Source organism: Capsicum annuum, chromosome 1 (genome assembly GCF_002878395.1).
Source record: "Capsicum annuum cultivar UCD-10X-F1 chromosome 1, UCD10Xv1.1, whole genome shotgun sequence".
In the NCBI taxonomy this organism is placed as follows: Eukaryota; Viridiplantae; Streptophyta; class Magnoliopsida; order Solanales; family Solanaceae; genus Capsicum; species Capsicum annuum.
This window is the reverse complement of record NC_061111.1, coordinates 201,356,965-201,379,405: the sequence shown is the minus strand read 5'-3', so window position 1 is coordinate 201,379,405 and position 22,441 is coordinate 201,356,965. Positions and strand designations below refer to the sequence as shown.

The window sequence follows — 22,441 nt, the reverse complement described above, 5'->3', positions numbered from 1 at the left end:
TTAGAAAAGCACTATCAAACTAATACAATAATATATCGAATATAATCTCACAAATAATATTTGAATAACCCCACTATTATTATCTCTAAGACATTCGGCTACCAACCTCAGTAGATTTGCTTTTCATTTTTTCAACACCACTAACAAATATTTTAATATTTTTAGTTAAGTGGCTACGTTGTTTTTGCTGGTGGTTATATTCTCTGTATTCTGCATTAACTCACTCGTATAATCTTTATTTCGGCACCCACTACGTTAAATTTTGGGGCCCCCTTCTTCATATCTCCACTTTTTTTCTTTATTATAATACTCCCTAGGATGTGGAGTAACTCTCTTTGCCACCTGCATCCTACCCTTCTCTTTAACCAACATCTAGCTAGCTCCAAAGTGTGACAATAACTAAAGGTAAAAGACAAGAACAATTGTTTCTAGTTTTGTGCCTAGATGATATTCTACTTGCCAATTAGATGAAAAGACATAGTCAAAACCAAGAATAAAAGTTACGTTTATATAGCAATAGAACAATAAAAAGGCGATGAATATAACATTCTTTCTTACAAAGACTAAAGCAACTATGTATAGCCCATAATTTTACACATGGTCTAGCCCTATTCACTCATCAAAAAAGTAAGAACACACCAAATCTTGTAGCCTACCTAACATGAAAACTAAATGGGGAGCACCATCCACCATGTTCCTCAACCACACCCAATCCACTAAAGTGTTATTCTTTCACAATGTGAGAAAATGGGAGCTAACACACTGGATTCCATCGTACTAGAAATTAAGCGTGCTTGGATGAGAGTAGCATTAGGATACGTGACCCTATGAAAAGTACTCATGTTGCATCATGTAATTCGGATAATCCATTCTAGTCAAATGTTGGGGAAACAAACAAGTTACATCATGGGGGAAAAAATATAGAAATATTTTGATTATTTTTCCTTGTATTTTTGTGGAGTGTACAGAAAATAGTACTGATGAACAAAGCCAAATAAACAAGGGCAAAACCGTACTTCAATTTTTCTATGATCACGGTTGTAAAAGCTCTTCATCGTCGAAATGGTCAAATGTCAACGGTCATTGAAATCAACGGTTGGGATTGAACCTTCCAAAATCAGCAAGCTTTCTCGATCTGTTCTTGCAAAACGACGTTGCTGTAGAGAGCTGAGGTTTCGCCGCTACTCTAATCTCGCCGGAAAACACCATTTCCGGCGGCATTCCCTTCTGGTTCCAATTTCTACTCGGACTTGCCCGCACTAACGGACTCAAGCAAAAGGCCATTCCAGTAAGATTTCGACTGTGATTCGCTTTCCCTCGCCGGCCAATTTGAGCAGCTGGTGTTCTTTTCGGTGTCTGTTTCCAACCTTGTGATGACTCCGATGAGTATCCGCTTGATTCGCCACAATGCTCGTCTTCCTCATCGTCGGAATATCGAGGAGACATTCCTCGATCGCGATTACGACAAGTCCTCCTGTGATGAACATTGGTCGATGATTCCTCTAAAGAGAACGTGCGTGACTGTTTTTTCCGGCGACGAGAGAGGATTGTGGAGAACCAGGATGATGAAGATGACGACGCCGGACAAGCATCACTGAAATTCGAAATTCTAGGATCCGAATCTAGTTTATCCGACTTAGATCTAAACAGACCAGAGAAAAATCTAAAATAACCTTTCTTCTTATACGGTACAGCATCAGCAGCAATTAACGCACCATTTGGTCCCACTTGTGGAGTACTGTAAAATCTTTGATCTGGAAGTGAATTATGCTGGTATTGCCACGGCGTCATATCAGATTTCCGGCGACATATATACGGCGAAACTGATCGAGGAAACATCAACGGAGGTGGATTACCATCGGATTTCCGGTGATCCTCCTGAAACAACTCCCGCTGAACATGAATCCGGGCCTGAGCTTGAGCTTGGGCCTCAGCCTGGGCCGCCATAACCGCAAATAGCCTTTCACGAAGACATGAAGCGCAGACGCCGACGCTGCTACTCAGGTCCGAAAGGTGCTTTTTACACCTCATTTATCCAAATCGAATGGAGTAACACTTTTTGTTTCTAAACTTATATATGTATCAACTCGATGCGAGAAAAATATTAAGAGGAACTGTATGAAATGAAAAGCAACATTTGTGAAGCGTGTGTATAGTTTTTGTGGGTTGAAGAATAGAAGGATCTGAGACTGTATTTGTCTTCTTTGTTTTAGAGAGAGAAACAGAGAAAATTGGGTGTAAGAGAGAGAGGGTGCAGGCTTTTATGGGTAAAGAAAATGAGGAGCTTTTTATCTTTTTCTTTATTCTTATAGGTTCAAATTAAAGGAGAGTGTGTGTGAGAGAGAGTGACCACGAGGATGATGCCCCACTAATATTTAAACAAATCTACAAAATATCATTATTAATTTAATGTAGATTGATTATTAAGGTCTAAGGATTGAAAAATAATAATGAAATCTCTCATTGCCAACATTTAATGTTAAAAATCATTTTTGGACTTAAGAGGTAAGTACAATTAATTTTTTTTTACGGAGTATTTAATATGAAAGTCTTAAATTTTTTACTATTTTCAGTTACTCCCTCTCATTTGTACTTGTCGAGTATGTTAAAAATATTTATCAATATTTGTTTATTATGAAAAATCAACAAATAATTTATTATTTTTTCATCTATTAAATGTATTCATTATTTAATATATTTTTTAAAATAGTAAATCTATTATATTCAAAATTATATTATAAATTTACCCCTATTTTTATTATTTTTAATATGTGCCAAATCAATAAGTAAAAATGGAGAGAACGAGTAATATTTTACAATTAATTATGAGTTACTCTCTATCGGAAACAGTCTCTCTACTTCTGTAGAGGTAGTGATATGGACTGCGTACATCTTATCCTCCTCAAACCTTATTTTGTGGGAATACACTGAAACTATTGTTGTTGTTAAAAAATAATGACCACTTCCTTCTTAATGATTATTTAATTTCAATTTTTCACATCTATGTTAATGACAAAAGATTTAAGAGATATTTGATATACATTTGATATATATTCTTAATTTAATTAGGTATAAATTTTAAAACTCTTCTTTATATTCGTAAATTCTATATTAATTCAAAATAGGTCAAATACATAAAAACAAAGAGAGTATAACTTATTTCAAATTTACTCTTATTATTTTAGTCAGTGAAGTATGCTAATTAAGTAAAAGTTCAAAATATAAACTATACTTTTTTCAATGTGCAAAAATCTTACCAAAAGACACTCCATATTCATGTCTGTTTTAATTTATTTATTTTATTTTTGTTTTTAATTTATTTAAAAATATATTTTTCTTTTCCTTTTCTACAACTTTTTAGTTTAATTTTTTACATAACATGTTTGAATATCATAAAATAAAAAATATTTCCATCTGTATAAATATATTTAGTTTAAATTATAAAATTAAATTTAAAAAAAAAAATTGTCAAGTCAAACAAAATTAAAAGGAAGAGAGTAATATAAACCAAAAATAGTACTTACTACTAATTTGTGGGAAAATTTTAATATGAATGAGACTCACCCAACAATAGTTGTGTGAGGAGCCTCTTTATTTTTGACAAGTGTTCTCATGAGATCCATTTTGTCAGCAATTGTTCCTCTACTCTCATTTCCTCACATTTTCTGGTCTATTCACTGTTTTGCTAGCTTTTTTTTCTTTTTTACACATTGCCTCTAGCCATAAAAAGTATAAATATTTAAAATATATATTTTTTAAAGTAAAAAATAGTATAAAAAATTAAAATTGTGTTTGATCATAAATATAAATTGAAGGTATTTTAAAATTTTTAGGAATAACTTAGAGTAAAAATAATTTTTGTATTTTTTAAATTGTATTTTTTTAAAAAAATATTTTCACAAAGTCAAATATGAAAGGATTTAGGATTTTTACTAGGGAAATTAAAAAAAAAAATTGTATCCTTGAGATTTAAATTTAAAACTTTAAAGTGAATTTCAAACCTCCAAAATCATTGATCCTGCTCATAGTATAGTGTTAGGGAATTTTAAAAACTATATAGCTACATAAATAATAAAAATATTACCTTATATATACAACATAAATTTTTATTGAGGAGATTCCTCTCGCTCCTTTAGATATGCCTATGATCCAGGTACTTCTCAAATGATCCCTTGAAGAAAATTTTTCCCGATGTCCCTATTCTTAACTCATTCTTTGATTTTACTATAGCATCAGGTGTTCTTTCATTCTAAGTAACCACGTATACATGAATTTCAAGAAGTTATCTATTAATTTTTGCTTGTAGCTAAGTAAAATAGAAGAAGCAAAAAATAAAAAAAAATTTAAATAAACTAACTAACGCTAGACGTCAATTCTGCTAATATATGCAACAACAAGACGACAATGACCATAGTAATAAATTTATACGAATTTAGTTTACGATTAATTAAGAGTTGTTAGATAAGAAAAATAAAAGTGAACAAAAATAAAAGAATTAAAAAGATAAAATAAAAAGAAAAAAATATGAAGAAGAGTTGCTAACATACTTTGTAGGTGAGAAACGAACACTTGTCATACATAAAGACACTCACACAACTTACACTATTTGAGTCTCATCCATAGTAAAATTTTCCCTAATTTGTGTATAATTCTTATTAGTCGTTTTTTGATGACTATTATTTTCTAAAGTTGATGACGGAGTGCTCTTGTCATGGTTTTACTTCTTTCCTTTTCGAATTACTTTAATCAACAATTTATTAATTATTTTTTTGAATGGTCAACTTTACCTTTGATAGCACTCAATCCATATATTTATGAGTAAAGAGATTTTCAACTCTACTAGAAAATAACGGTGGTTATTTCTAGATAACTATTTTCAATTCTATCCAAAAATTAATGTTGGTCAATCTCCCAAATAAGTTGCTTAAATAAAAACCACAACATTTTTTTCAAAGATAAATCATAAATATCACCTCTGAAAAATCTTGAGAACTTTATAACCATGCCTTAATTGCAAGATTTGATGCCTTTCTAACTTTTTGGAAAGATCAACGGTAGAATTTTCAAGATATTCCAAATCTGAATTCAAATTCAAATTTAAATCCATTTTCGGGTGAAATTTCATCTATAAAATAAAATATCATTAAGAAGAAATCGTGATGTACTAATGCAGATGTTACTAGAATTGTTTTGATGATTAATAAACGAAATGTGAGCTTGTGTAATAATATAGTCGAAATGTATTTAACGTTTGTAGTTTAACTCGCTTACACACGTACAATTGAGTGCACCAACTTAGAGCATTCAAGAAACTCATGGTTTTTAGAGTGTAAAGTTAAGGAAAAATTACACGTGAATTCGTCAATGTTGAATTACAAAATATAGTTCATAGTACATTATATCACACAAAATGGCTAATTATATATTACTAAGCATTTTACAGTCTCCACTTAGTATAAGAGGGCATGATACTGCAGATGCATGTACCAAATGTTTGGTTATCTCAAATGAATGTACGATGGCATTTCTTGAGCTAACAAGTATTCAACTATACTAGTTTAAACGAAAACTTTGAATGAAGTGTAAAAAATTCAAGTGTGTAAAAATTATGTAAACATAATAATGTGATAATGTAAACATAACATGCATTTTGTTGTAAGTACATATATATTCTATCACCAGAAGTTTCAAGTGGTTAATGAATGTCACTTTTGCGTTTGTCATGCAATACTTCTCTTCCTTATTGCTAGAGGGTAGGAGAGACGCATCGATTTGAACTAAATTTGTAGCACAATTATTTTATCCCATATTTAAAATCTTTTCTTATTATTAAAGTTAAATCTTTAGAAAATCTTTGATTACTTATTAAAAATTTTGTACTTCTTATATTTTTTTAATTCTAGTGCTTTCATATTTATTTCAAGATTTTTCGAATTTTCTTAAACTAATGAAAAATGTATTAGTTGTCATTAATTCTGATGACTTCTAATCAGGAAAAGTTTTACTATGAATATTTAATTAATTTTCACCTCTTAAATATAAGAAAATAGTGAAAAGACGATTTTATTTAAAATAGAGACTTTTAATGAAGAGAAAAAAAAATCAAACAATATTTCTGAGGCCTTTCAAACTTTTAATTTAGTAAGAATGATATTATAATTCAACGTGAACTATGAACTCTATTACTCATGCCGATTAGAACTTCCATTGCCACACTCGCAAGGGAACCTGAATCGGTGCAGAAGGTGGTGATCATATCCTATAAGGGAGATTCGGTTGATCGATTCCCGCTGTCAATGTCTTCTTAATCAAGCTCGTTGCATTGAACTTGCCTCGTGCGAGATACATTTCAAGCATAGCGATTTGCGAATTTGCTTTGTTCCACGAAAAAGGGAAAAACTTCCACGACATAGATTCATTATCTTTTGGACAATCAAGCAAGAATATAAAATGAATACGCTTCTTAATGCATTTTTCTTAATAGTGTATATATGGCTAATGGCATATCACATCAAATGCCCTTGTGTACAATAAGTACATCCATAAACGAACAACCATCCCAAATTATATTAAATCAGTGCAGAAAAGGACTGACTGTATATGCTAAATCAATATATATATATGACAAGCATATTTGACGTAACAATTCAGCCAATAACAAAAAAAAAAATCCCAAATTATCATATAAGATTCATTGCTTGATCTTGATTATAGCCTATACTTGCTCTCTGTTCAACTCTTTCATAAGAGTGACAAATCAATTGTTGCACCTTCGTGTATGATTGCAATATAAAGTGTGCTGACTTTAAAAAATGCAATGAACTGAAGAATATAGATGTCTCTATATATGATGCATGTGTAGTTGAAGATATACTAATTATGGCTAGAGGTAATGCATCAAAATCCCCCTAAACTTGTCTCCATAACTTACTTTAGCACTTAAACTAAACTTCTATTTATTTACCCCCTTAACATCTTTAAAGTGAATTAATTTCCCCCTTATGCTGACGTGACATTTTTTAAAAAAAAATAAAAAATTAAATGATACGTCAGCATAAGGGGGAAATTAATTCACTTTAAAGATTTTAACGGGATAAATAAACGGAAGTTAAGTTTAAGTGCTAAAGTAAATTGTGGAGACAAGTTCAGGGAGGTTTTGATGCATTATCTCTTATGGCTATTTGATGGTACACAAGGGTCGTTTGCTAGAGTGTATTAAAAAAGAATAATGAATGCATTAGTCTTGTGTATTACTAGTACCTTGTTTGATATATAATTTTTAATCTATGTATAACTAATGTGTTGCGTTAGTTATACACTCTACTGTGTATTGAGGTGTATATTACTAATACCTCAAAATCTATGGTATTAGTAATGCAATGAATCTAATGCATGCATTAGAATGACTAAAGACACAATTACCCCCCTCCAATTTTTTTTTGCATCCTTTCCAACATATATATGGAGGGTATTTTTGTAATTTTTTTAAAAAAATTATGTAATTCGTGTTATTTTTAATATATTAGACCAAACACCGCATAAGAAAAGTACAATCATAACTAATGCAAGCATTGCTAGTATAAACATTATTAATACAAATATCATTAATACATCATATTTTACATTATTCTTATACACTCTACAAACAATCCTAAGTTTTATTTTAATTTAATCTTTTTGATGCAAAATATTTGAGTTACTGGGTCAAAAGGTACGCTTAATTACATACTATCTACTAGAAGAATAAATTAACTATTATCTATAAGGGAACTACTATTTAAATTTTTCCCTTTAGCATCCACTAATCATAATAAAACAAAACAACTGGTGAAAGCTTTTTTGAAGATAAAAAAAGATCTTGATAGTAAGTGTTGGGTGGTATGTGTGTTTGAATGAAAAATGGAGGGAATTAAGTGGAAGAGAAAATTGAGTTTATATCAAAATGGAAAATGTGCTCAAAATAGGAAAGCTTACTAAAATTCTCCCACATTGGTTGGAGAAAGAATCTTTAAAGTGTTTATATTGTGAAACACACTTCCACATGCTAAGTGAGGCAAGAAATAAGAGATGCCTCACGTTGTCATCATCGCTCAACTTTGGATTTGAAAAACGATCGATGAGATTTATCTTTTTGGACATAGTTTATTTGACAAAATTAAAGAAATTCAGTCCGAAACAATATTTGATACCCCATTTATGCATGCATGCAATGAACTGATGTACTGTTTTCTGAACTGATGCATTGTTTTAAAATGCCATGCAGAAGCGAAGTGCTGTTTCGAAAGGGATGCAACCCTTCAACGAAATGACACACTGTTTCACGTGAAATGATATGTCTATTCTGAAAGATACAGTCTTTGGATGAACAGACATGAATTTTCAGAAAAAAGGCACACCTTTAAAGCGAACCATTGACACTTTTCAGAAGAGGCATGTTATGGCTATATAAACCTGCTTTGATCCACAGGTTTAATATACGAAATTTTTCAGAATACAAAACTCTTCTTCTCTTAAAAATATTCTGTGTGATCATTCAAACCGTTGAGTGCGTTCGTGGAATTCAATTATTTTAGGTATCGCTATAATTGGATTGAAGGCCATTTTATCCTGGGAGAAAATTCCATAACCTCGGATACAATGAGGGAAATTATTCCTTAAGGACAGTCCGTGAACTCGGGAGATTTGGTCTAACATTTATGTTTCATCTATTTTCTGATATCTAATACACTTCTTGAATAGATTAGTAATAATCTTGTATTGAAGGTGTTAAAGAACTTCAAAACTGTTCTTGTTCTTGTTCATATGTGAACTTGTTATGAAATTGTTATTGTTGTATTAATACAGATTCTAGTACTCGTAAAAAGAAAATAACAGTAAGTTGGCCAAATTAAACAATTAAATGATTTAGCTCATCTCAATCCAACTCATTTTAATCAAACTTAACTTTTGAGATGGTCATTCGACACCTTTAGGACTTGTTTGGTAGTGTCTATTAGAGAAATATGTATTAATCATGGTATTATTTTATTTTTTATTGATAGGATTTTAAGCTTATATATTATTAATACATGTAATAGTCATACACCTCTATTTAGTAATATTACATTGGGTGTATAACACATGCATAGATAACATGATATAGCAATACAAAGAATATTTAATACATGAATAAGTATGGTTAAATATATAACTACTTTTAATATATCGAACAAAATAATATATAAGAAATAATTCTTGCATGATTAATCTTACTAATTGCAGCATTACTAATATACTCTATTCAATACTATTCTTGTACACTCTACCAAATATCAAACTAACCTTGGTCTTTTCCACTTGGGTATGAAATTTTACCTCTTCTGCTTTTTTAACTTTATTAAATATTAATCTGCTCCTCTTTGTGGTTAAAATCATTTTTATTACGGCAAGTCCATTTTTAGATCAAATGTATGATGATGTATCAATGCATTTTTGGTGAACAAACACAGACCGCACATTTTGACCTTGGGTAATTAATCGTAATTAACATTTTTAAGTTGACAAATTAGTGAATCGGAGTTGTAAATTAAATTTGCAATCCAATTGTTCAACTTTTAATAGATCTAATTATTTTATTTTTAATGGGGCAATACATGTTGAAAATGGTAGGACCTCTTACTATTTGACATAACTTGTGAAAGTAGGTAATTGGTGTTTGAGAGTTGACATTATAGTATGGAAAAGAAACCATAGTGATTTTTGTCTTGTTGTCCCAAATATGGTTTCACATTGATTCAACAATTACATTATATCAACTCTGCCTTTTCAATCACTAGCGCGATTATATTAGTTGTTTATGAATAAGAAAAACCTAATTATTGTGTCACAAACTAAAAATGGATTTATCGTGGAGAAAAATAGAGCTTATGTTATAAATATTAACAATAGAAAAACGATATACACATTCAATCAAGGCTGAATAGATGTACTTGTACCTATATACTCAAGTTTTAAAATTTTCAGTCTTATAGCTCACTATTATGTTTAAAAACTCAGTGTACAGTATTATTATTTTTTTATTATTTTAATTATCTTTGCCAGTAAATAATGCTTTGACAATAACATGTTAGATTAGTAGTGATCAAAAAATTTCTTTCATATTGTCAACGTATACAACTGAAATCAAGCTCTCTAATTAGTCCTCAAAAGAATATCAAAGTAAATAATACTGGCTTGGCTATAAATCTTGAAAGCCTCATCTTTGAACAAAATGAATAATGCGTGTATATATATGTGTGTGTTTATTGATTAAATGAGTTTGGTCATAATTCTTATTTCTTATTATTAAGCAATCCAATATGATTGATTCCCTATATGTTAGAGTATGATCCCGACTGATTGCCTATCTGTGGAACAAGTAAGTATACGTGGTTCACAGAAGTAAAAACTGAACACAGTAATTTTTACGTGGAAAACATCCGGCTCAAAAAGGTGTAAAAAACCACGGCTTGTACCTCTACAGGATTTAACCTCAATCTTCACTATAACTTTGAGCCTCAACAATCAACACAATTACAAGACTTCTTGTAAACAAGGAATTAAAACTTCCAACTCCTATTACTACAAAAACACAAATCTTCCCAAGATAAGTGTTCCCAAGTCTTTGAGTTCCCTAACTTGAAGATGTGATCCCTAACTCAGTTTATAGAATACTGAGACTAGAACAATTTACTTATTACAACTCAAGAACCTTCTTATTACAAGCAGTCTAAAACATACTAAGTAAGAACTAGGTTCTTCTTCAAGTTGGTGAACGATTTTACTGATTGTTGATTTTCTTATCAGTGCATGAGTGAGTTATTTGAATGCAGTTTGTCATCTATATATGCTCCCTCAGATGCAGTCCTTTTTCTTCTTTACTTGTATCTTCTTTAGGACTCTTTCAAGTAACTCACTCCTTGTTGTAACCATCTCTCCTTCTTCTAAATTGAGCAGGACTTTTTTGCTTTATCCTTCTGCCTTGTAGACTTCTTGATCTACTCAAACTCTAACTGCTCCAATTATCTTCATATAGCCGTGTGAACATCCTTTGCTTATCCATGTGTTGTAATAATATGCACTCCATATGTTCGAAGCAGTTTCACTTGTATGGACCAGCTTTGCACAACATGTTTCATTCATCTGTCTATCATCAAAACTTCGCATGCCCTAACAAATTCCCCCTTTTTGATGATGACAAACTTATCAGCACAGTATTACAAAGAACCTGACATACTCAATAAGAAATTAAATAAAAGGATCACAGTAGAATGAAATAGGCTAGATCAGTTGAATTATAAGCATTGTATAATACATACTTCCCCCTTTTGACATCATCGAAAAGCTGAGCCAATAAGTAAAAAACTATGTAATAATCCATTGCCACTGGGGCTATTACTAAAACAAGCAAGAGTCAGAGCAAGAGATAGCTAAGCATCGAATTAGACAGAAGTAGATCAAGTGAGGCAAAAAAAAGTCCATTGCATGCACAAAAACAGATACAATTATCATTATCCAGTAAGACCAAAAAGAGAAACAAGTTGGACCAAGAAGCAGCAAAGAAGAAAGAAAAAAAACTAAGAAACGAAGGAGGAGTTTATTTTGAGGAGGTAGAGGGGATAAAAGAGGTCAACGATCGAATGATAACAACATTTTCAGTTCTTTCCTTCTCCAAAGTGGTTGTGAGGGAAGCAATTTTAGCTTCAAGAGCCCTTTTTTCATCTTCATAAATAGCCTGGAAAGCCTCTAATGCAGCCTATGCAACCTCCAGCCACCCTGTTTTGCCTCTAAGGCATTTCGGAACTTCTGCATAGGGTTATCTGCATGTCTCATACCAGCAGGTAACATAGCATGGTTCACTTGTCTAATCGTATCCTTAGTTGTCTATAAGGACCATACCTTGACAGAGATACAAAAATCATCAAACACAGGGGCAAACTAGAGCTGATAGGGCAGAGCATGACCATTTTTATCTTTGACGAGTACCCTTTGCATATGCTTAATGATGAGTTGGGAAAGGTTTATTGGAATCTCAGAACCTAATAGTTCCATTAAGGTAAGATCAAGAAAGCTTGTAACTGTGCGCCTCTCCTACCTGGGTAATATCATTTTGTGAACCACATCAAAATACAACTGATAGAGAGAAGACATCTCATTTTTTATCACCCTACGATAAGAAGAAAGGAGAGGATTTCCAGAAAATTTTCTGCAGATATCAAGGGCGGATGGAAAATTGTCAAGAGGATGCCAAGATCCTTTGACATAGTGACCCCAACCTCCAGTAGGAACACTTAGAATTCTACCCAAATCAGCAGGATAAAGATTGATGATTTTACCATGAACAGAGGTTGAGATCATCTCCCCAATCGCAACTCCATGTATATAAAATTCATACACTTTATCTTTTATAAACCTTCTTTGATGATTACCTTGCAGAAGCAAGGATGACCATCCCTGAGCCCCCAATTTGGATACCAAATTTTCCATATCAGGACCCCCAAAACCAGTGACAAACCTACCTCTAACCATCTTTTATTTTTGAAAATGCAGAACATGGTCTGGCTGAGAAGCTTTATCAGCAAAAGTATCAACATTAATATCAACATCAGAATCATCAGGAGGCACAGAAGAAGTGTCAGGAAGATAGTCTGAATCTGAGTCAGATGAGACAGAAGGACCAGGTGTAGGGACCTATTTTTTTGGAAGTGACACAGATTTTAGAGAATCTTTAGAAGGAGAGAGGCTTTTCCAGTAGAGACTTCGTCAGTAGAGGCTTTGACATTGGATTTTGAAGATGAGAAGGCTTTGGGAGTGGGAGGGGGGACATTTTACGAGAGAGATATGGTTTTGATGTTTTAGCTATGGTATATTTTTGCTTCAGCTTTATCTTAGAGCGAATGAGAATGTCAGAAGAGAAATCACATGGGGGAGGAGAAGCATTAGGCACGACTCGTTTCTTTTTACTTGCCCTAAGTGCCTCTTCCAAACAAGCATCTTCCTGTTGTTTTCTTCTCTGAGTATGTGGAGTTCGAGATGAAGGGATGACGGGAGAAGAGTGTTCAGGAGTATCATCATCGACATCAATGGCGACAAACGAGGGTTTTCATTTCAGAGTCGATCTTGACCATCTAGGAATAAGGTTGGCAATTAGAATGTCATCTCGATCAAGGATTTGAAGAGAAACTACTGATAGTGGTAAGGGTTTTGGAAAGAGTGAGGGTTTGAAGAAAAAGTGAGAGAAGGAGTGTAGTAAGGTCTTGAAGAATGGGAAATAAGATAGGTTAAGAAGGATTTGAGGTTGGATAAGTGAGGATAAATTGATGTTTGGGTGGAGAATAAGTTATGTAGAAAGATTAATGTCAGATTTTGTGGAAGAAGGAGGAGAGGAGGAAGATTCCGTAGTATGGTGAATATTCAGAGGTTAAAGGAGAAGTGGAGATATGAGAGAAAACAAGAGGCATATTTAATAAGAGTGAGAAGGAAGTTGAAAGATGAAGGGACTGTGATTTTGGAGAAACGTGGTAATGTAGAGGTTCAGTACGGATGGGAAAGGTCTGGCACCTTTTGAAGAAGATGACTGTTGGGTTTTGGCGGTTTCAATCATTATGGAAAAAAACATGTAGATGACCTGTTTCTCTTAATGCTATTATAGAAAAAAATAATCATACCTATGTTTGATTAGTCCATGACCACTCTTGCCTTGATGATCCATCTATCTAAAAAAAAAAAACACATAGATATATCACATTGCTTTAAATCTTGGAATTAGGACACACAACTAAATGTGTAAGACTAAATTAATCAATAATCACTCAGGCATAGCATATTCCAGTCAATCATTGAAGGAGATTTATACAATTTTAATCATCTCTAATGCTAACCTATTTTTTTCAAAGTGTTCCCTACTCAAAGCCTTAGTGAATATGTCAGCAATTTGTTCCTCAGTTGAACAAAACATAATTGATATATTTTTTTTTCAATATTGTCTCGAAGGAAGTAATGACAGATATCAATATGCTTAGTTCTTTTATGTTGGACAGGATTTTTGGCTATGTTTATAGCACTTGTGTTATCACAAAAGATGGGAACACAACCTACATCTGCCCCAAAATCCAGAAGTTGTTGTTTGATCCATAATAATTGAGCACAGCATGACCTAGCAGCAACGTATTCAGCCTCAGCAGTAGACAAAGCTACTGAATTTTGCTTTTTTGTGGACCAGGTAATCAAACATGATCCTAAGAAGTGTGTCATACCTGTAGTGCTTTTCCTGTCCACCAAATATCCTGCATAATCAGCATCAGAGTATCCTACCAAATTAAAGTTACTACCTTTGGGATACCACAACCCAAGATCACTAGTTCCTTTCAGATATCTAAAGATTTTTTTTACAGACTTCAGATGCAATTCTTTTGGATTAGCTTGAAACCTTGCACACAGTCCTACACTAAACACAATATCAGGTTTGCTTGCTGTGAGATACAATAAGGACCCCATCATACCTTTATACAGTTTTTGTTCTACATCTGAACCTGTTTCATCTAGATCAAGTTTTGTGGAAGTGGCAATGGGAGTACTTATTTCTTTAGTTTCCTCCATGGATAATTTCTTAAGAAGCTCTTTGACATACTTTTGTTGATGGATTATTGTTCCTGATGCTGACTATTTTATTTGAAGACCCAGGAAGTAATTCAACTCCCCCATCATGCTTATTTCAAACTCACAACTCATGAGTTTAGCAAAGTCATAAGTCATATTCATGTTGGTTGAGCCAAAAATAATGTCATTCACATACACCTGCACAACTAACAAATCCTTTTCATTATTTTTTAAGAAAAGGGTATTGTCAATTTTACCTCTGGTGTGTCCATTCTCCAGCAAAAACTTTGATAATCTCTCATACCAGGCCCTTGGTGCTTGTTTCAACCCATACAAAGCCTTATCCAGCTTGTACACATGATCTGGAAACTCTATGCTTTCAAATCCTGGAGGTTGCTTCACATTAACCTCTTCTTTGAGAATGCCATTTAGGAATGCACTCTTCACATTCATCTGGTACAAAATAAACTCTATGTGAGAGGCAAAAGCAACCAGCAATCTTATGGCTTCAAGTCTTGCTACAGGAGCAAAAGTCTCATCAAAGTTAATTCATTCTTCTTGGTTGTATCCTTGAACCACTAGTCTTGCCTTTTTTTTTATGACTGTTCCATACTCATAAACTTTATTTCTGTACACCCATTTAGTCCCAATGATTGATCTATCTTTTGAAAGAGCAACTAAATGTCATACTTTGCTTCTCTCAAGCTGATTCAATTTATCCTGCATGGCTATGATCCAATCAACATCAAGCAATGCTTCACTTACTTTCTTTGGCTCTATTTCTGACAGGAATGCCTTGAATGCACACATGCTTCTCAATCCATATCTTGTGGTGATTCCAGAAGTGAGATCAGTAAGTACATTCTCAATGGGGTGCGAACCTTGATACTTGTATCCTTTTGGGATCAAGCCTAGTGAGCTGCTTGGATCACTGTTAATGTTCTGATGTAAAGCAGTTGATGGCTTAGTTCCCCTTAACACTGTGCCTTCAGCTTTAGTTCCCCCTGTGAAAGTGCTCCCAAGTTTGACTGCTTCAGTCGATGGAACATGTTGTGTAACCTGTTCCTCAGTGTCACTTTTTTCCTTTTTCCACCTCTGCTTTGTTGTCTTATTGGTCCACACAAGTTCATATGAACCAGGTCAAGATATTTGGTAGTGCTAACATGGTTTTTTGACTTGAAAGAGGATTTTACCTGCTTCCTCCTTACACATGCAATACATAAATTTTCTGCCTTAACTTGGTCTTGGGTAGTCCCAATGCCATGTCTTTGGAGGAAACTATGTTCAGTTGTTTCAGACTTTCATGTCCAAGTCTTCTGTCCCAAAGGAGGGGATCAGTTTCTATTGCACTTAGACAAGTCAACTCAGGTCCTGGTATTGCCATTATGTCTGCTTTGTATACATTCCTGTATCTCCTTGCAGTAAGCACAATTTCTTTGGTGTCCACCCTTTTGACTTTAACACCTGCAGCAGTGAAAATTACTTTATTACCTTTGTCACACAATTGTGAAATGCTTAGCAGGTTATGCTTCAGTCCTTCCACAAGATAAACATCGTCCATAGCTTTTGACTCAGATGAGCCAATTTTTCCAACTCCAGTTATGATTCCCCTTTTTCCATTTCAAAAAGAGACTCCCCCACCATATATTTTGGAGAGTGAAAGGAACTTTTGCTTGTCACCAGTTATATGTCTTGAGCAAGTACTATCTAGGTACCAGTGCCTTTTGTTTCCCTTCACCTTCTCCTGCACAAGAAATCAATGGTTAGACTTAGGAACCCAGACAAGCTTGGGTCCTATTTTGTTAGTAAAAGGATGAATTAAATTCCTTCTAGTTGAAGCAGAAAGCAAGTAGACTGACTTGTTTCTCAGACTAATTTTAGTGCTTGTTTTCTTGGTCTGAGAAAGTTTGGTTGCCAGGTTCAGACTTCGATATCTGCTTTTAGCAGCCATAGGAAATTTAGTAGTAGGATGTCCAAGATTGACACAAATATAGCATAAGTCTTGAAGATTATCAGCTTCTTTACAAAAATCCAAGCCTGCTTTTTTATTATGATTTCTTTTACCAAACTGATGAACAATTCTTGAAGAATTTGTCCATTTGTTTGACTTTTCTAGATCCAATTTTAACTTGCTATCTCTTGACTCATCTTATCCATTTTTTTAGTCGAGTCATAGCATTCTTGTTTGTACTTAGTTAACTCAAGTTCAGCATTTTCTTATTCTTTACTTATGGCCTTTTTCCCATGGTCAATGAGAGTCAATTTAAGGATTTCAGACTTAATATCATTATTTGAGGACTCAAGCAGTGTAATTTATTCCTTGAGAGTGTAATTTTCTTCGTCAATATTTTGCTTGCAAAGTTTCAAGTCAATGAAATTAAATTTAAGACTTGCAAGACTGTTGAACAATTCATCCCTATCAGAAGTTAATTCTTGGAAATTTTCAATTAAATCACTCATCAAGGAAACAAGCTTAGTTTTAGAAAAAATTTAGAAAAAAGATGCAGTTTTTCTTTTAGTTCAAGTAAACTTACCTCAGAAGCATCATCTTCTTCCTCAATGTCTGAGTCTCCAAAAGCCATAAATGTTGTCTCATCAACTCCATCATCATCATTATCAGAGTCAGATCCCCATACAGCTATCATGGCATATTCTTCCTTTTCCTTCCTCCTGGCCTTTTGTTCTTTTTCAACTCTTTCCTCCCTCCATTATATTTCTCAGAGAGGACATTCTTTGATCTGATGATCAGTCTTTACACACTTGTAACATCCGTTTGGATTGTCATTGGAACGCTTCTTGCTACCTGTTCCCTTCTTCTTCTTAAAAAACTTGCTGAAGTTTTTTGTTATGAAGGTAATTTGTTCCTTATCTAGTTCAATCTCTTCATCACTATCAGAAGCCTTCAAGGCCAAGATTTTTTCAGAAGCCTTCTGTTCCTTAATGACATCAACTTCCATTTCATAGGTTCTTAAATTCTCTACAAGTTCATCCAAAGTCATACCTGTGAGATCCTTATTTGCTTTCCTGATTGCAGTGACTTTAACATTCCATTTTGACTTTGGTATCACCCCCTGAACCTTCTCTACTTGTTCTTCTTCAGTGATGACTTTTCCCAAGTAGGTTAACTCATTTGTTAGAGTAGTAAGTCTTGGCATCATATCATGCAAGGATTCATTTTCCTTCATCTTAAACACTTCATATTCAGTAAAAAGGAGAGATCCTGAATTTCCTTACCTGAGAGGTACCTTCATGGGCATTTACTAAGGCATCCCATATTTGCTTAGCAGTGGTACAGGTAGATATTATATTGTATTCATCAGGTCCTATACCACAGACTAGGATATTCTTTGCCTTAGCATTTTTCTTTAAAGCGAAAAGATCATCAGTAGCAAACTCACTCCTTATTTTCTTGACTTGCACACCATTTTTTGTCTTCATAGGGATAGTAGGACCTTCAGTAATCCTATCCCATAATTCATAGTCTTCTCCTTGAATAAACATCTCCATCCTGGCTTTCCACTAGATGAAATGAGTACCATCAAAGAGTGGGGGTCTAGTAGTGGATTAACCTTCACTGTGACCAGTAGGAGGTGCGGAATTCATCATAATGATCTGATCTTTGGTGCAAACCTTATTTAAGATAACCAGCGCTCTGATACCACTGGTTAGATTATGATCCCTACTGATTGCCTATCTGTGCAACAAGTAAGTATACGTGGTTCACAGAAGTAAAAACTAAACACAGTAATTTTTACGTAGAAAACACCTGGCTCAAAAAGGTGTAAAAAACCACGACTTGTACCTCTACAGGATTTAACCCCAATCTTCACTATAACTTTGAGCCTCAACAATCAACACAATTACAGGACTTCTTGTAAACAAGGAATTAAAACTTCTAACTCATATTACTACAAAAACATAAATCTTCCTAAGATAAGTGTTAGTTTGATTACCTTATAGCTCATGTGTAGCATGGCCACTCACATGAACTTGAATAGGAAGGCTTGGATTCTCTATCAAGTTATCCAATTCCTTGCAAAGAGAGCTTTCTGTCCCTTCTATTCTTCCTTCCACTTGGTCCATTATTTTTTCCATTCTCTCCATTTGACTAATAAGGTCATGTTTCATACCTATTATGGAAGCCATCAAATCGTTCATGATCACCTTTTCTAATGTCATAGTTCCTAACAAAAGAAATTCTAAAACAAAAACACAAAAAGCAACAAACTAGTTAATGTTAGAAAAGAAAACATCCTCACAAGCGCTCAAGCTCTCACATTTTGAAATGCCTCTCAATTGACCTCACAAGTGTTGGTAACTTGTTTATACTCCAAGGAGATTAATTGGTACCAATTGGGGCTCAAGGTCGGAATAGATTCTCTTTTGAAACAACTCAAAGAAAATACGTACGGACTTGAACCAAGAAACTACAACGAATTTTAAAAAGATAAAAACACACAAAGAAACGTAGACACGAATAAACGGATCCAAACACTAATTTACAACCTAGTAGATAATTACTAGTTTGTTAAATAGCAATAGAATCAACAAAATGCAACTAAGAAATAAAGATTAGAAACTAAGAAATCAAAATTTTGAGCCTAAATTTGTCATGTGAACAGTAAAACATGATGTGGCAGCCACGTATTGGTTGCGGTCTTAACAAATTTTATTTTCCAAAATTATAAGTCTAGAACAATTTGTGATTTGAAATTGGTGGTAATTGATTTAGGAGGGAAACAAGTCTTGAAATCGTATTGTCAAATTCAAAAGTGGAAGACTTGACTTTTCTGTACCATCCCCTTAAAACAAGGAAAGTTGTTGGGAAGTTATTGATTAGCTGATGGATGATGGTAAGTCTTTCAAGGCTAACAAGCTTTCACCTTTTTCTCTTCAACTTTATAGATCTACTATTCACTTTATTTTAACAAGTCTTGAAAGGGATGAAGAACATTAAGAACAACTTCAACGATCATCAAGAACACAACAATCCCAACAACCAATTCCAACAACAAAAGGCCAACAAATCACGGCCAAGTCCATCAAAATGACAACACAATTAGCTAAAGCTTTAAGTTCACAACAACACTTCAACAAATGCAAGCTCAAATTTAGATCTTGACTCAAGAATGTTAGTGATGAAGAAAACTAACAATTGAAACACGAAGACAAACAAAGTGACTCCTAGATCTAATGTTCGAGTCTCGGCCAAACACAACAAGAACACAACAACTTTCTGCCAAGATCCAAACTCAAGAACACTATTTTTTTTTTTGTATTTTTAAGCAAGCTAGCCCAAGATTGATCTTGTGGGAACAAAATCAAGCCATGCTTTGATACCAAATGATACAATATCGACAGGAAATACACTAACACACACCAAAATAAACCATTATTTGAAGAACCGAGGACCCCTTTTGGTGACCCCTCTCCGATTTACTACAAAATAACAATACAAGCACGATAACAACAAGATTTCAAGGTGTTCAACACCTATAATCAGTGATCCATAAACTAAGATTACAACACAATAACAAGAACAAAAATGACACAACAAGGTCTCGGGTTTGGACACCTAAAATCGAGAATGAACACAACAATAATAAGATAGAATGATAGATAACTTGACACATAATGCACAAACACTATGAACCAAAGTGTATATTGAGCACTAATACCCAAGAATTCATACAAATAACATCAAGTTCTTACGGTGACCTCAAGGGAACAAAATCCACAAGCAACCAACGTTTCAAAATAAACAACCAACACAAGTGATTCAACACTTGTCACAAGTGATATCCACACTTGTATGAACACTCTCAAAGAGCTCTCAAAATATCATCTAAGTTCTTGGAAAATGACCTAATATGTTCTATTTATAGCCTAGGTTACAACTTATGACAAAATTATTAAAATGCCCTTAATGAGCCATGGCAAAGGGGTGGCCTTAGAGTGTGCATATTGGATGGCTTTGGAGTGTTGGGACTTGTTCTCTACACTTCAAAGCTTGTTCCATTGGTTGGGAAAGCACTCGAGATCGAGTATTTACGTATTGGTCCACAATCACGATCATACTTGTATTAACTTCTGACAGAAAGAAGCTCCACCTCCTCAATTGGGATAAAATCACCTCAACAAAAGCCAAAGGAGGTCTGGGACTTAAAAAAAGTGAGCTTAGAAAACTGCAGCCCATGCAGGCCTTTTTTGAAGAATGTACCACAACACTCAATCCCTCTGGGCAAAAATCATCTATAATAAATACTGCACTCAGTACCAAACTAAGCCCAAAAAGAGGATATGCTCAAGAACTTGGAAATGCATCAAAGAGGGTTAGAATGTATGCCTCCCCAAACAGAGATGGATCATCTATAAAGGGAATAGAGAAACCATGACTCCATTAGGAAAAGTATCGAGGGACCTCTGCATAAGGGGGAAGACAAGCTCACTGTGAGCCAAATCTTTAAAAGGGGAACCTAGAATCTTGATCTCCTCTCCTTTGTCCTCCCTCAACACCTCCAAATCACCATAACGAGTAGCTACTTCCCACCTCAGGAAAACCTAGATGATAAACTCATCTGGGATACCACTTTCGATGGAAAGTTCTCCATCTCCAGTGCCTATAAGACTTTTGAGGAAAGAGTTAATCTCTATGAGGCAAACCATAATAGCGACTTCTCTTGAGTTTGGAAATCCAAATGTTCCAATAAGATTAAGATTTTTCTTTGGCTCATGCTCCACCAGAGACTTCCTACTGCGAGTTACCTCAACCACTTAAGCATGTCTATCTCCCCCTACTACAAGCATTGCCCCAACACAAAAGAATACATCACTCATATCTTCTTCCAATGTCCTAAGGCAGTAACTTTTTGGAACATTATGGCCACCCTCAATAACTCAATTACTAGGTTTGACTCAAGCTCCCTAAACACCTCTAACTGGACCACCACTTGGAAAGTAATTAGTGCAAAACCTTTTAATCAATGGTTAAATTGACATCCATCCTCCCCTTCTGCATGTGGAACATCTGGTTAAGTAGAAACGAAAATCTTTTCAACCAGAAAGTAAATCCCATCTCCACCCAAAAAACTATTGCTCTTGCGACTGAATTCATCACGATCGGGGGAGAGCCTAACCATAATAGTAGTTTTCAACCACAGTTTACCTCAAATGGATCCCACCTATCCAAGGTACTTATAAACTCAACGCTGACGCCAGTGTCAAAACCCAACCATGAAGGGGTAAAATCAGTGGAGTCTTTAGAGATGATAAGGGAGATTGGATTCTAGGCTTCACTAAGGTTTTTCCCCATGTTAATGTTCATCAAGCTGAACTGCTTGCCATTCTAGAAGGCCTTAGGATTGCCCTAGACAAACACCTGACCCCGCTAGAAATAAACTCTGACTCTTTTGCTGCAATTAACATGATCCTCTCTAACCATCTTGGTTATTCTAACATCATCTCGGAGTGCAGGTACTTACTGCAGAAGTTGGGGACCCCAATACTCAGGCACACATGTAGGGAACAAAATAGCGTTGCAGATGTGTTAGCAGGAAGTAACAACATTGAGGATGCCTCTTCTGATCGGTTGCAAATTTTACCATAACCACCACTGTATGCAATTCCTGATCTTGTAGCAGACAAAGAAGGAAATGCTTTCCCTAGAGGACTGCAACCGCTAATGTATTAAATTTTGTTAACACATCCCCTATCCCTTCAAACTCTACCGGAGGGTTCCATGATGTTTTGCAAACCACCTGTATTAACATTACTTAAGTTCTAAATATTATGCATCCTCTTAACCAAAAAAAAAAAAAGAATAGAT

General features: G+C 34.2%; 1 protein-coding gene across 1 annotated transcript; it reads right to left on the bottom strand.

Annotated features, from left to right (window-relative positions):
- Positions 1-846: 846 nt before the first annotated feature.
- On the bottom strand, positions 847-2,362 carry LOC107844289. Its single transcript, XM_016688743.2, has one exon. The coding sequence runs from the start codon at positions 2,029-2,031 to the stop codon at positions 1,090-1,092; it is 942 nt and encodes a 313-aa protein (XP_016544229.2). The 5' UTR covers positions 2,032-2,362; the 3' UTR covers positions 847-1,089.
- Positions 2,363-22,441: the final 20,079 nt, after the last annotated feature.

Excerpts from the sequence above, each read along its gene's own strand:
- LOC107844289 (XM_016688743.2), bottom strand. The coding sequence starts at position 2,031 with ATGAGGTGTAAAAAGCACCTTTCGGACCTGAGTAGCAGCGTCGGCGTC.